Genomic DNA, 14,851 nt, shown 5'->3' on the forward strand with positions numbered 1-14,851 from the left:
GGACATCCCTGTTAAACATGAGTTGGACCCAGTAAGCTACACGGAAGCGTGAACCGATGTGGATAAAGATCGTTTTGGTGAGTTACTATGAAATCAGAGTTGGAATCTATGTATTCTAATAAATTCTGGGATCTTGTAGAACTTTCTAGTAGGGTGATTCCTATGGAAGGCAAGTTAATCTACAAAAAGATACCAGAAGATTTCTTAGTGAATAAATCATGAGTGTACAAGGGAATGTCATTATTTTTCTAATTCTATGTATATTGATGACATCCTACTCATTTAGAATGATGTGGAAGTTATGTCATCAATAAAGAGGTAGTTGTTCAATTACTTTTAAATGAAGGATTTTCAGGATGTAAGTTAGATTCCTAGGATCAAGCTTTTGCAAGATCAGGTTAAAAAGGAAAATAGGCTTATCTTAATAATCCTATATTGATAAAGTTTTGACCAGGTTTGGTATGCATAACTCAAAGAATGAGTTCTTGCTTTATTGATATGGATGGCTCTCCCTAGTAAGTAGTTTTTCAAGACTATCAAAGGAGATTGAGCAAATGAGACTGGAACAATATGTTTCGGCATATGAGAGTCTCATATATGCGATGGTCTATACCAAACAGGACATCCGCTACATAGTAGGGATAGTCAGTAGAGATCAGTCCAATACTGGACTTGACAACTGGTCTATTGTGAAAAATATCATTAAGTACCTAAGGAGAACCAATGATATCATATTCATTTATGGATGTGATGATATGGTCCTAGTCAGGTATGCTAGTTCTAATTTTCAATCAGAAGTAGATACTATGAGGTTCATGACTTAGTGTATGTTCACTTAATGGAAGAGAGATCAGTTGGTAGATTGTTAAGCAGATTTCAACTGCTGACTCAAACCTGTCGGTGGAATATATTGCAGCCTTAAAGGTGGCAAAGGAAGCCTATTAGTTTGATCTCACTGATTTAGAGGTTGTGGAGTATACTAGCCTGCCTATTGAGCTATGTTGTGACAATAGTGCAGAAGTAGTCCAAACCAATAACCCAAGGTTCCATAAATGAACAAAATACACTGATAGGAAGTATCATGTTCTACATGATATTGTCCAGTAGGAAAATGTACTTGTGGCTAGAACATTGCATTGGAACACAACTTTGTTGATCCATTAACAAAGGTGTCATCGATCAATAGTTTTGATCAACACCTGGATAACATTGGAGTTAGATGCAATTTGAATTGGCTATGAGGGCAAGTGGGAGCTGTTGGGATTTATATGCCCTGGCATAGCAAATTCCTAATAGATTATAGTGACATATGTTCCTGACATATCTGAAATATTTATGATTTATATAATTGGTGAATTCAATGTATTATGTTTCGATTCACTATGAAATTGATAGTGTCCCTGTGATTACAAGAAATATTTATATATATGTATGTGATGGCAATCAATGCATAATATATACATGGTAATTATAAATTGTTCATAGTCGGTAATTATGGATGGACTCATAATTAATTAAGACTTGAACTGAATCCGCGTTAGGTTAAGATATATTGCGAGAGCCGTTGTATGCAGTTGCTCCCTAGCACCGTCATAGCATTTGACTCTTAAGTATGAGAAAATTATAAACTCTTTTATTAATTAATAATTACTTTGATTTGTTCGGCGGATTCTTCGGAATCCTTAGACCAACACTTTGGGTAGTTATGTAATTAATAGTTAGAGGGTTATATTTTCAATATTTGCATCATTGCTACTTGTATTTATTTTGTATTGATTATGGTTGATCACAAAGTAAATTCGAAGGCCTTCGTATGTTTTTAGACAAAATGATTTATTATATATTTATTTATTAAATTATTATTTTTGTCAAACAAATGTTTTATTGTGATCGAGCCGAAAATAATCAAAGATACCAAAATAAATATATTAATTAAGTAGTCGGATTGATGGCTTTATTTATCCGATAATTAATTATGCATAGAGGGGTCAAAGTGCAATATTGACTTAGAGGTTATTTATTATTTAATTGGAGTTCAATTAATTTCTTTTAGTGGAGTAGAAATTAATTTATGAATTAATTGAATTGGGTCCATGGACCGGGCCAATTATTAATTCATTGTAGCCAATAAAATAATAGGCCCAATGGATTCTCACTCATAGCCCAACTTGATATTGGAATCATCTTAGATTTGAGACATGTGAATTAGAGATTGAAAAGGATTAGTTGTTTCATTTTCTTTACCTTTATGTTGCCTATAAATATACATGGTCTATGTATATTTTAAGGGTGATTTTTGGTAGAAGGAAAAAGGAATATATATTTTCTCTCTCTAGAAAATTAGGGTTTATATTCTCATCTAATGGAGGCTCCCACAAGTCTAGTTTTCCAAGATCATTCATGGAGGCATATGAGTGATTCCTAAAGGCAAAACAATTACCAAGAAGATGCAGATCCAAGGAGAATGCATCTTACTAAGGGATCTACAATAAGTGAGAACATTCACTTTAGAGGAGAGATCTAAGGTTTACTCAAACCTTAATGTAAGTATTCAATCTTTTAATCAAATGATACATCATGTTTTATTTTTGCATAAAACTTGTCTCTATGTAATGAATCAAGATCTATGAATTTAAATCCCTCGAAAAGTTTTTAAAACTAGCACGTTTCCCAACACCCATTCCCGCTTCTTTGGGCAGTTTGAGCAACTTGGCTTATTTGTATCTCTATGAAAACAAATTGTTTGGTTCCATTCCTCCAGAATTGGGAAATCTCATCAATCTTGTCGAGCTTGATTTGAGTCAAAATTTGCTCACAGGTCCCATCCCTTCCACTTTTGAGAAATTAAATAAGCTAACCATTCTCTGCCTATACCAAAATTAGCTCTCTCATTCAATTCCCCCAGAGATAGGAAACATGAAGTCTCTTGCGAGTCTGATCCTTTATATAAACAATCTTTCTGGCTCAATCCCGGCATCCTTAGGTGATCTAAGCTCCCTAACTCAACTATTTCTCTACGACAATCAGCTCTCGGGTCCCATTCCCAAAGAATTAGGGAAGTTAAAGTCTCTCAATGATGTACTATTGAATGAGAATCAACTCAATGGTTCTATTCCTGCTTCATTTGGTAATTTGAGCAACTTGGAGAACTTGTTCCTCCGCGACAACCAACTCTCAGGTCCCATTCCACAAGAAATTGGGAATCTGGAGAACTTGGCTATGCTGGCAATGGATGAGAATCACTTTTCTGGCGATTTGCCAGAAAAGATTTGCCAAGGCAGAAAACTGGAATACTTTGCGGTAAACAATAACCAGCTTACCGGTCTCATCACCAAAAGCTTGAGAAACTGTTCCAGCTTAACTAGAATGCGCCTCAATGGAAACCAGCTCAGTGGAGATGTGTCTGAAGTTTTTGGTGTCTATCCAAATCTTCAATTCATGGATATTAGTGACAACTTCTTTTTTGGTGAAATGTCTTATAGGTGGGGACAGTGCCGAAATTTGACTAACCTAAAGATGGCAAGGAATAATATCACTGGACGAATACCACTAGAGTTAGGGAATTTATCTCGACTTCAGGTAATTGATATTTCTTTGAATCAATTAGCTGGTGAAATTCCAAAGGAACTAGGGAAGTTGGATTTGCTAGAGCTTGATTTGAAAGATAATCAACTTACTGGTCGTATACCTATAGAACTTGGATCACTAGCTTATATGTCGTATCTTGACCTGTCCATAAACAGGTTGAGTGGGCCAACACCGGGAAATCTAGAAAAATGGTTGCAGCTGCATTCCTTGAACTTGAGTTACAACCGTTTTAGCCAAAAAATTCCACCTGAGATGTATAAGTTAGCTCATCTGTCCATGCTAGATTTGAGTCATAATTTTCTCACAGGAGAAATATCGTCGCAAATTGAAAATTTGAAGAGTTTGGAGGAGATAAATCTCTCCCACAATAACCTCTCTGGTTTCCTTCCAGAGGCTTTTGCAGAAATGAATTGGTTGATGTATGTTGACATATCCTACAATGAGTTTCGAGGTCCCATTCCCAGCAATAAAGCCTTTAGAAATGCTACCATAGAGGCATTACAAGGGAACAAAGATTTATGTGGCAATGTTACAGGATTGAATCCTTGTAAAAATGGCCCGGAAAGTAACAAACTCATTCTAGTTCTTTTAATTGTATCACCTCTTGTGGGAGCACTTTTACTTCTTGGTGTATTTATTAGAGGACTCATCCTATTCGAAAGAAGAAAAGGTAAAGCACTAAAAGAACAAGGCGATTCGCAGGATGAAAACAATTTGTTTTCAATTTCCAATTTTGATGGTAGAGCAATGTATGATGAAATCTTAAAAGCCACCAATGATTTCGATGCCTCAAATTGCATTGGGAAAGGAGGATATGGAACTGTTTACAAAGCAAAGTTGCCACCAGATAATATAATGGCCGTGAAAAAACTTCACCACCCGGTGTCTGATGAGACAGAAGACGGTAAAGGGTTTTTGAATGAGGCAAGAGCACTGACAGAATTATGACATAGGAACATTGTAAAGCTTTATGGTTTCTGTTCACATGCTCAACACTCTTTTTTGGTTTGTGAGTACATTGAAAGAGGTAGCTTGGCCACGATCCTGAGCAGAGATTAAGAGGCTGAAAATGTGGATTGGCCCAAAAGGGTGAATATCATTAAGGGGGTGGCTCATGCTGTGTCTTACTTACACCATGATTGCTCACCACCAATTGTTCACAAGGACTTATCAAGCAACAATATTTTGTTGGACCTCAAGTATGAGGCTCATGTTTCAGATTTCGGCACTGCTAAGTTTCTAAAGCTAGACTCCTCGAATTGGAGCACACTTGCAGGCACATACGGATATATAGCACCAGGTAAACATAGCTTTGTGTTCTTCTTACTAATCTAGTACTACAGATCAATTATACATCATCATAACTTACTTTTTCTTTGCAGAGCTGGCTTTCATAATGAAGGTAACTGAAAAGTGTGATGTGTATAGTTTTGGAGTGTTGTCACTGGAAGTGATCAAAGGAAAGCATCCAGGCGATCTCATCACCTCATTATCATCTTCATCTATTGATCAGAATATAATGCAAAAAGATGTGTTGGACCAACGCATTCCAACTCCCTCAACCGCAGCTGAAGAGGTGTTGATGTCAATTATAAAACTGGCCATTGCATGTTTAAATGTCAATCCACAATCCAGGCCGACCATGTGCGTTGTCTCTCAGATGTTGTCAACCCTAACACCACATTCTTAGAACCATCCAACTCAGTTATACAGTGTGGAAGAATAGTTACCTAGTGTAGTGTTGATATACTACTAAATAAAACAAAATATGTGCTCAACATATTTTGTCATCTGTTGTCATTTTTTTTTTTTTTTTTGGTACCTTTTAGTGTGTTTTTTTTCATACTCCGTATCTGTATATAAACACTTCATATCAATAGAATGTCAGTATGTTTGTTCAATGTTATCTTAAACGTGCATATATAAGTTTGGCCCGTTTGGGTGGTAGTTCTCCGTAGCTATCTATTGTTTTGATACAAGATTAAATTGTGACAATTGTGGTCCAAACAACTTACATTTCAAATCCCATCCTATCATTACACAAGATAAAAATAATACCCGGCTCTAAGTATCCCATCTTACTATTACAAAAGATAAGAATAAATACATGGTTCTAAATACAAAGAATTAGAAGCCCTAACTTTTAAAAAACCTGATGTTATGATTCGCACCATCAAAATCTATAATCACAATATTAGGGTAAAGGGTAAGAAACTCCCTATTATACATACATACATACATATATGTGTGCAATAAATAGTCGTCATATTCAGTATAAGTATATAACCTCTTAACATTTGAAAAATGTATATAAATTTTATGTCCATCATATGACCATTCACAACAATTATAACCAAAAAATTGAAAATCCAAAATTATCCTTTTTGAAATTACCACAATGCCCTTCAGTGACTTATATATATTGTATAAAAAGAGAGGGTTAGAGAGTTCAAAGAGAGAGAAGTTTAAGACTTATTGAGTTTTTAACAAATATTTTAGAATCATACAACTTCCTCTAGTGGCATGTCCTTTTTAAAAAAATTCGCACATTTTATGAGTTTTTTTTTTTTTTTTTTTTAATTATTTTAACCATGATTTACCATCGCAAGTGTAATATCATTGTACCAACACGAAATGAGTTATTACAATCGGAATCTTTTGTTCGAGCACACGAGTCAAAAAATGCACCAATGCATTACTTTTTAAAGCATAATTCAATTTTAAATTGGGATTTTAATGATTTTTTTTTTTCTTTCTTGAATGCTAATGGTTTTTGTTGAATTTTGTACTGATCTTTAACACACGTAGTGACCAATATATGAATCTGAAGTCCTTTCTTAAAAGGTTTAGTGTTGTCCTTTCTTAAAAGGTTTAGTGAGTATATGTTTTACTAAATTAATGAATTATAATAGATTTAAGTACAAAATAAATAAAAATTAAACAATATATATAACAGAAGAGGGAAAAAAAATAATAAATATGAAAATTAAAATATATTAAAAACATATAAAAGAAGTCAAAAGTAGCAACAAAAAAATAATAATAATCACACATCCACTCATATCTCACCATCAATCTCAGAAATTTAAACGTTACATTTAAAAGCCAAATTATGATGGAAACTTGCCTGCATAAAGGCGAATAAGAATAATGGAAACTTGCCTAAATAATTCATTATTATTGCTCATTGGTCCTTTCGATTTTAGTTTTTTATTTTTAAATATAGAAAATTTATTGCTAAATCGGCTAAATAAACTGAAAGTGAGATCAGATATCTTGCGCCGCAATGTGTTCAAGTACTTAATGCTTTTACAATTTATTCCAAAAAGATATCATCCAGTACTCTGCCAGCACATAGCATTTCAGTAGACCCTATCAATCAAGACCGTCAAAACGGAGATCCACCTCGATTTAACTACGTGGACCCTTTTAATAATCGACACCGACTTTGATCACTTCACAAAATCCAAAACTTCCCTCCGAACAGTCTCACATCCAAACACGCCCCGACAAATCCAAACAGAGATCCACATAAACCCAAACTCTCTCTCTCTCTCTCTCTCTCTCTATCTCTAAAAATCACACTGATTTCTTTCTGTTTCGTCAACTTCACGCCCGCGGCGTGTTTCAGCCGTTTCTCTTTGGTTTCAGTACCAATTAGAGGTATATCTATGAATCTCTGTATATATATATATATATATTACAGGCTGTTTTTTTGTATTAATTTCAATCACTACTGTATTATATGATTTGATTCATCATCCATGGCTTCTCTTCACGCCGTTTTGGGTTTGCTTTTTGCTTTTTTATGTGTTCATGCTTGTTTTGGACTTGTTGATTTTTTATTTTATGTTTGTTCATGTGATTAGATGTGTTTTTTTTTTTTTTTTTTTTTTTTTTTTGTATTTATTATCCATTTATTTTTTTAGTTTGTTGTGATTTAATCATTGAAAGTCTGCGTTTTTTATTATCTTATTGATGGCTATTTGATGATTATACGCTGTTTCTATTCTATTTGCTTCTAGTTTGGGGTTAATCTGAGTTTTTTTCTGTTTGATTAGATCTAGGGTTGTATATGTGAAAGCTTATATCTCTTTGTTGCTATTATTGTTTATCTTTTAGTTTTATATCTTATTTTTTGGCCTCTTATTTCATCTAGGTATATTGGCTACTTTTAAAATTTTGGGTTTTCTTTTCAGAACAGGATTCCCTAGTTACTTGCATTATTGTAAGTTTCTTAGACGGGCTTGTAATGTGCCACTGTCACTTAATAATTTAAAGAACAATGTTTGAACCACATGTCAATTCTTTAAAATTCAACTAATGAATTATGTGTGGTAATACAGAGAGATTCAACATCCTTGTCGTTTGTTTTCTTTCGAGTCCAAAAGGTTTAGGCCCCCTGTTTATTAGAACTACCATTTGGAATCAAATTGATTTTGGAATATTTGTTAAAAGTCCATGCATTTACGTGGGTATATTATGCATATGTATTTGGGGTTTTTGGAACTAGGGTTTCACTTAGGTTGTGTGAAGTGGAAACTTTTGTGAAACTTCTACAAGGAGTATGGAAGTGAACCCTGCTGCCTTATTTTTTATTTTTTCATTGTTTCCTTAGTCAAGTAAGATACCAAGCCCCAAAGGGTTGAAGTACAAATAGACTCCAAACCCAAACAGGCTTGCAAGGATTAATTTTTCATTGTTTCCTTGATTGGCTTCTTTTCATCATTAAATGTAGAAGACTTGTCTACACTGACTTTCTCCTTTTCTTTATTAGCTTTATTTTATTTTTATTTTTTAAAACAAGTGATTCAACTCAATAAGCCTTATTTAACTTCCACAAATTGGCTACTTGAAGCCTATTCCCCAGAGAACTTTATATAAACCATATACTCTGATTAAGTGCTTGACAATCTCGTCTTCAATTGGATCACTTCTAAATTTTCATGAATGCCTGCCACTCTTTTCAATAGTTCCATAACTCCTTACTTTACATATTTAAATATTTCTATAAATGGACTTTTAACCAACATGTATTAAACATAACTACATATAGATTAATTTAATCTATTTTATTTTCTTTCTTAGTGATCTAGTTATATGCTATTCGTCTTTAATTATTATGCTTTGGAAAAATGGAACAAAAGTTATAATTTTCTAAATGAATAATGTGCTGATGTTATGCTTTTGCAGAAATGGCCTTGCAGACTGCCGATCCTTCCCATGCCACCTCTGCCCAAACTGTAGGAAATGACTTCGTGAAGCAGTATTACCACTTACTTCATAACTTTCCTGAACAGATTCAAAAACTTTATCAGGATTCAAGTGTCCTAAGTTGGCCAGGGCTCGATGACAAAATGACATCTGTCACAACCATGAAAGTATGTTTTCTGAAACAAAAATTATAATGCATTATTAAAATTTCTTGCTTAGATTTTAGAATAGTCAAGCTACACCATTAATTCTATAGAGGGGGCAGTATGAAGCCAACAATGCGTTTTCATCAATACTCTTATTCTTACTATTTTGATAAATTAGTACATGAACATCTGAAGCTTTCTGCAATGTGACAAGATTTTTTCGTGTTTTAATTTGATGGTTAATTGGATATTTAGAATATTGGTTGCCCATAAATCTCTTACCTTTTTAAAAGTCTGTTTAGGGTGAAAAGTTATGATTGATAGTTTAACACAGTGATACTGTCTGGTTGGTATCTTAGTTTTTCTAGCATCAGGGCCATCTATTGATTTTGTTTTTGTTGCTGTTCATAGTCTGCTTATCTTCTCTTGAGGAGTTACCGTCATACCTGCTAGCAAATATAGCAGTATTTGCTGTGGTTGTCCCTCACACGGACGAGTGGGGGCCACACCCCCATCAACTCTTTTCATATTTTAATATTTGTCTGTGTAATTTTAAAATTGTAAAAATGTGCTTTAGCCCTTCCTTTTATAGTTGTTCTCGCCAAACTCCTTTTGCACATCATTTTCCACAACCCACGTCTACTTCATTTCCTCCAGTTCGGCCATCAAGATCACTCTTTTACCCTCTTACTTTAGTCTATATCTTGACCCTAGGTGAATATGCAAAAATCCCTAACACTTTTTTTTTTTTTTTAACCAAACCTTACTTATTGTTAGATTTTTTTTATATTATTTTTTAGAAAACAAATATATATATATATATATATAATGATTTTGTTAGCATCAGTAGATTTACCTTTTTATGAATTGGTTATTTGAAAAATCAAAACTATGATAGAATTTTGCAATTTATTGAAATTATTTCATAGATCAGTAGAGGTACTCCTCTAGTGCTTTCAAAACATGAAAACTGGTTGAGGACAATTATAGATGTATTAAATAAAAATATTATGAATCAATAAATAAGTTTTCTGTATTTATTAGTTTAGTAAAAAACATAAATCCTTAATATTGTTCAATGTTGCCTTCTAAATTACATTTCTGGCTCTGCCACTGAGCATTTGGTGCACCATGAGTGCCAATCAATGCAGCCCATCAGAAAAATAAAATGGGTCGCCTGTGGAGGGCAAGGCAACAATTGTAGGCAATAAAATAAACATACAGAGGAAATTGTTTTCCATGATATTTTCATTCAGGAGAGTTTTGTTGTGCTTGGCTAGCTGACTTATTTCAAAAGCCCGCTTACTCCTATTCATCAAATTTTTAGCTGCTGAGTGTGTCAAAATTTTAGCACAATTAAGAGTCATCCCTCTCTGTAAGTGAGCCTCTTTTCTTGACTTGCAGTATTGTTGTTAAAGTTCATGGCAATTATGTTTTAGACTCTAGAGGGAGATCTCCACAATAACAACATTTGGATAGTAAAAAAAAGACATTTTCTTAGTGCCTTACACTCTTATGTATAGTAAAGTTAAAGAAATTCAAAGAGCTGTCATACTTTAAGTTTTAAAAACTGAAATTGGGAAGTTTATATGGTCTGCCCTCTTTAAATTCCCTATGGAATACTCCCTTTAAATTTCATATTATGATTTTAAAAAATAGTGAAAAATGTTTAGAAACAAGTAAAAAGCCTTACACTTTTATAATAGTGTGTGTGTATATATATATAGATTTGCTGAAACAGTTGGTATGACCTTATGGTTCCATTAACAGCTGTTACAGCTCCGTAATGGCTTTTATATTCATGAAAATTAGCGGGCTGTTATATTGGCTTGAGGCAATATCTCTATGTGCCTACCATTATGATCTGTAGGCTGTAGCAGCCATTGCTTGAAATCATGATGGTTAATGGTGGTACATCCAGGTTTTATTCTTATGGTTATTTGTAATGATTTCTTTTTTCCCCAGTTATCTGCATAAGCTTCTATATTTGTGAACCCTGTCTTTGATATTTTTGACTTAATAAGTGTTTAATTTCTGGTTCTACTTTACTTTCGTGAGCTGGGGCATTATTTTCAATTTTTATTCATCTTGAAGCAGGGCATTAACGACAACATCCTCTTGTCAGAGTTCAAGTACTATAAAGCAGAGATAGCAACTATAGATGCTCAAGACTCTTGTAATGAGAAAGGGGTGATTGTTTTAGTAACTGGTTGTTTAACTGGGAAAGACGATCTGAGAATGAAATTCACTCAGACATTCTTTCTGACCCAACAAGACAATAGCTACTATGCCTTGAATGATATTTTCAGATTTGTTGATGGAAATGAGCAACCGGGGTTTACTCCGTTGGCAGTCGATGATGTTGATGAAAGTGCTCCTACTGTGTCTGTAACCCCAGATCAGGGTTCAATGGCAGTCGATGATGTTGATGAAAGTGCTCCTACTGAGTCTGTAACCCCAGATCAGGGTTCGATGGCAGTCAATGATGTTGATGAAAGTGCTCCTACTGCGCCTTTGACCCCAGAACCTGGTCTCTCTCTCTCTCTCTCTCTCTCTCTCTCTCTCTCTCTCTCGTTTTAGTTGATCACGTCTGGTTGCCCAATTGTATTTTTGTGCATGCATGTTTTGAAGTGTGAGAATGTTGTGTGACCTTTTTCTTTTTCTGGTAGGGGTGGAGGGATTGGTTACATATACCATTCTACTTGGGAATGATCAAATACTATAGTTGTTTTCAGAGCCTCCTTGTTTTCCTGATCACCCCATGTAAAATCACACATTTACTCCTGCTGATTCAATATTACGTTTGTTTTCAGAGGATGCTCGTTCTCATGATCACACCATGCAAAATCACGCTTCTAGTCCTTCTGAGGAGGATAGTAATGATGACAGAAAGGCCCGGGATCCATCAGACATCAAAGGTTCTCTTTTGGAGATTGACGAGGGTTCAGATGTCAGAGACATAGTTGTTGCCGAATCCCCAGTCACTTCCTCACATAATGATGCAAGCTCAGTTCCCAAATCAGCTTCTGATGTCCAAGAGAGTTCCCAAAAGATGTCTTATGCATCAATTGTGAGTTATTTTATACAATTAATGTTTCAAAGGTGTTTAATTATTCTTGAACTTGATCTAAATGTTTGGATTCTGGTATAGCTAGCAAAGAAGAGTACAGTGACCTCTCCAGTCCATGTAGCTACTAGTACTATTGTGAGGGTGGCACCTTCAAGCACCGGGCAAAGCTCGCATGCCTCCGTGGCTCCGAAAGCAACAGCTCCTCGCAACAACAGTGTCCCTCAAAGTAGTAATGATCAAGCAGAAGGTATCTTTTTACTTTAACGTGTAGAATGTTACCCGGAATTGTATTGTATTTTACTGTCCTCTATAATACTAAATTTATTATTCCGTTAATATAACTTCACCCTACTTATTGCAGTTAATGGCATATATGTTGGGAATCTGCCTACGGATGTGACAGTTCAACAACTCGAAGCAGTGTTCAAGATGTTTGGACCTATTAAACAAGAAGGCATCCAGATTAGGAAATTTGAGGTCTGATTTAGCTTCTACTTCACATTCTGTTTCATATTTTTTGTTTACACCGGTTACATGTTTATTGTGAAAAATTCAATGTCCAGGAAGACGGGTTCTGTTTTGGATTTGTAGAATTTGAATCCTCGGATGCTGTGCATAGTGCGATTGAGGTATTTACCTAGAAATTTCTATTCGCTTGTATATTTTGATCATCTGTTATTTTTGGAAATCTTTAATGTTGGTTGTTTTAGTTTTTGCTGCTTTAATTGATATCTTTTTTTACAAACCAGACCATGGAAAGTCACTGCCTGCAAATTCTAGCATTTAGTGCCTTAACTTTTTTGTTACCCTGAACCTCTTTCACTTCTTGATGCCTCCCACCTCATGATCAGAACATTAGGTTTTAAGTTGATGGACCAAAACAGTTTGGAATCTTTATATGCTTAAACATTATGTTCCCTTTGTATCAATGATTAATTGCTAGAATCATGTTCTCTTAATCTGCTTTACCTTGTATGTTTATGATTATGATGATGCCAGTGTCAAGCCATCATTGTTTATTCTTCCACTTGTTATTCCTCCTCAACCATAATTTTGATTTGAGCAAAGGCTAAAATGCAATGAATGGTTGTTGGATTTTTTTTTCCTTCTTAAAATGGTTTTTGGAAGTTTGAATTTTTTATAAGTGGAACTTCTAATCTTCTATTTTGGCTATTTTACTTTGTGAACTTATAAATATTCTTCAATTTCTGCAGAAGCTGTAAGAATTTTGTTGTTTTTCCCCCCTATTGATAGTTCTGGCTAAAACGGTTTGATGTTATTAATTTTTACATTTACATGTAGAATCTCCTCTAATCTACTAATGTTTTGTGGAAGTCCCAGCGAGTTTTCCTGTATTTGTTTGTCTATACAAGAAAATTTTAGTTTCCCTATTTTAACTGCCTCTAATAAAAATATGTGCTATTCCAGGCTCGTAAAGTCACGGTTGGGGAAAAAACAGCATATATTGAGAAAAGGAGAACTGTTACCCGGGGCAAGGTTCATAATCCTGGTAAGTTCAGGGACATTGTTTGTTTTCACACTTTAGATTATGTGGAATGTGACCACCCCTATGTGAGATTCTTTAAACCAATTACATTTACTTTATTGGGTAGTCTTCATTTAGAGTGGAGAAGGGAATGGTTTTTGTCTTCCTCCAATCTGTGTTGTACACATTTTTCAACACTGCCTCCCTTTGGTTCTGGTTTTGCCCAAGGATGACATGATACACTATTAGCTTTTTCTTTTTGGTTAGCTGCACCTGTTCATTGCTATCAATAAAAGCAGAGATTATCTAAGCTTTTTCGAAAAACGAAATTTTTTAGGGGCTTCTTAGAATTGGTGTATTTGGTTACAGAACAGCAAAAACAACGTTGGCTGATTATATTTTGATCAAACAATTATCATAAGAGGCTGTTTTGGTTCTTGCTTGCAGATGGCATTGGTAGATGGAGGTTCTCGTCAGGAAGGGATGGAAACAAGTTTAGGGGAGATGACAATTCTAGGGGGAGGGGAAAATTTGGCGGTGGAGGCCGCAATCAGCAACGCACTGCAGCGGCTAATCAGGGGGTTCTCCAGAATGGGAGTGGAAGGGTTGGCCGTCAAGGTGGCATGAAGTAGAAGAATTGCTTACTGCTTGAAATTGTTGATACTTTCATTATTATTATAATGAAAAAAAGGTACCCAAAAAAAAATAATAATAGAGGTTTTTTTTTTCCCACAGTTTTACGGCCTATTTTTGCTAGATAAGATGGGAATTTGTGTAATTAGAAAAATTTTCCCCATTTTTAGAATTTTGAATTGGGTGGGAGACATATTTTGAAAACTCAGGAAGGATTGCCAAAAGGTTTTCAGTCCAATTTAGGAAGTACTAGACCACAACTTGTAACTTGATATTATTGTGATCTATGATTTTTTTATAATTCAAAAAAGTAAATCTAAATTTGACTAGAGGACAGTTTACATGTGGTAAATGAAACTTATAAGTTAAATCGAACTAATGAGATAGATTGCCTAGGAACTTTTTTTTTTTATATTAATTTTGTCATGTCTTCTACTACTGTAACTATATTAATTCTAGTATAGTTACGTTTGTAATTATCGTAAGGGTGTGAGTAACATGTATTTATGATTTTAGTGAAATCTCGTCGTTCATGGACCTAGCTCCTGAGTTTGGGGTTTGGATCTTTTCATGTAATTCTTATGTTATGGTTTGGAATTATTTTTATATTTTTTTCCTTTTGTTGCGTCCAACAACAAGAATTGGAGTGCACACAGTTCGAAAATTAGAGCCGAATCGAACCGTAAAACTAAAAGAATCAAATTGAACTAAATT

The 14,851-nt window shown here is 34.5% G+C and overlaps 1 protein-coding gene and 1 pseudogene across 2 annotated transcripts; both read left to right on the top strand.

Moving 5' to 3' along the window:
* The first annotated feature begins 2,916 nt into the window (after nt 1–2,916).
* Nucleotides 2,917–5,278, top strand: LOC132296130 (MDIS1-interacting receptor like kinase 2-like; annotated as a pseudogene).
* Nucleotides 5,279–7,051: 1,773 nt separating this feature from the next.
* LOC132294783 (nuclear transport factor 2-like) lies at nt 7,052–14,238 on the top strand. Of its 2 annotated transcripts, none has more exons than XM_059792765.1 (9): nt 7,052–7,251; nt 8,782–8,969; nt 11,043–11,478; nt 11,762–12,018; nt 12,100–12,265; nt 12,380–12,495; nt 12,582–12,647; nt 13,447–13,528; nt 13,952–14,238. In XM_059792765.1, exons 2-9 carry the CDS (start codon nt 8,784–8,786, stop codon nt 14,134–14,136), a joined length of 1,494 nt encoding a protein of 497 aa, XP_059648748.1. In that variant the 5' UTR covers nt 7,052–7,251; nt 8,782–8,783; the 3' UTR covers nt 14,137–14,238. The 2 variants fall into 2 exon arrangements, with proteins under 2 accessions (XP_059648748.1, XP_059648747.1); XM_059792764.1 differs by having other exon boundaries at nt 7,103–7,251; nt 11,046–11,478.
* Nucleotides 14,239–14,851: the final 613 nt, after the last annotated feature.

Source organism: Cornus florida, unplaced genomic scaffold, assembly GCF_030987335.1.
Source record: "Cornus florida cultivar Cherokee Brave unplaced genomic scaffold, ASM3098733v1 CherokeeBrave_3.0.0_Hap2_Chr02, whole genome shotgun sequence".
Lineage (NCBI taxonomy): Eukaryota > Viridiplantae > Streptophyta > Magnoliopsida > Cornales > Cornaceae > Cornus > Cornus florida.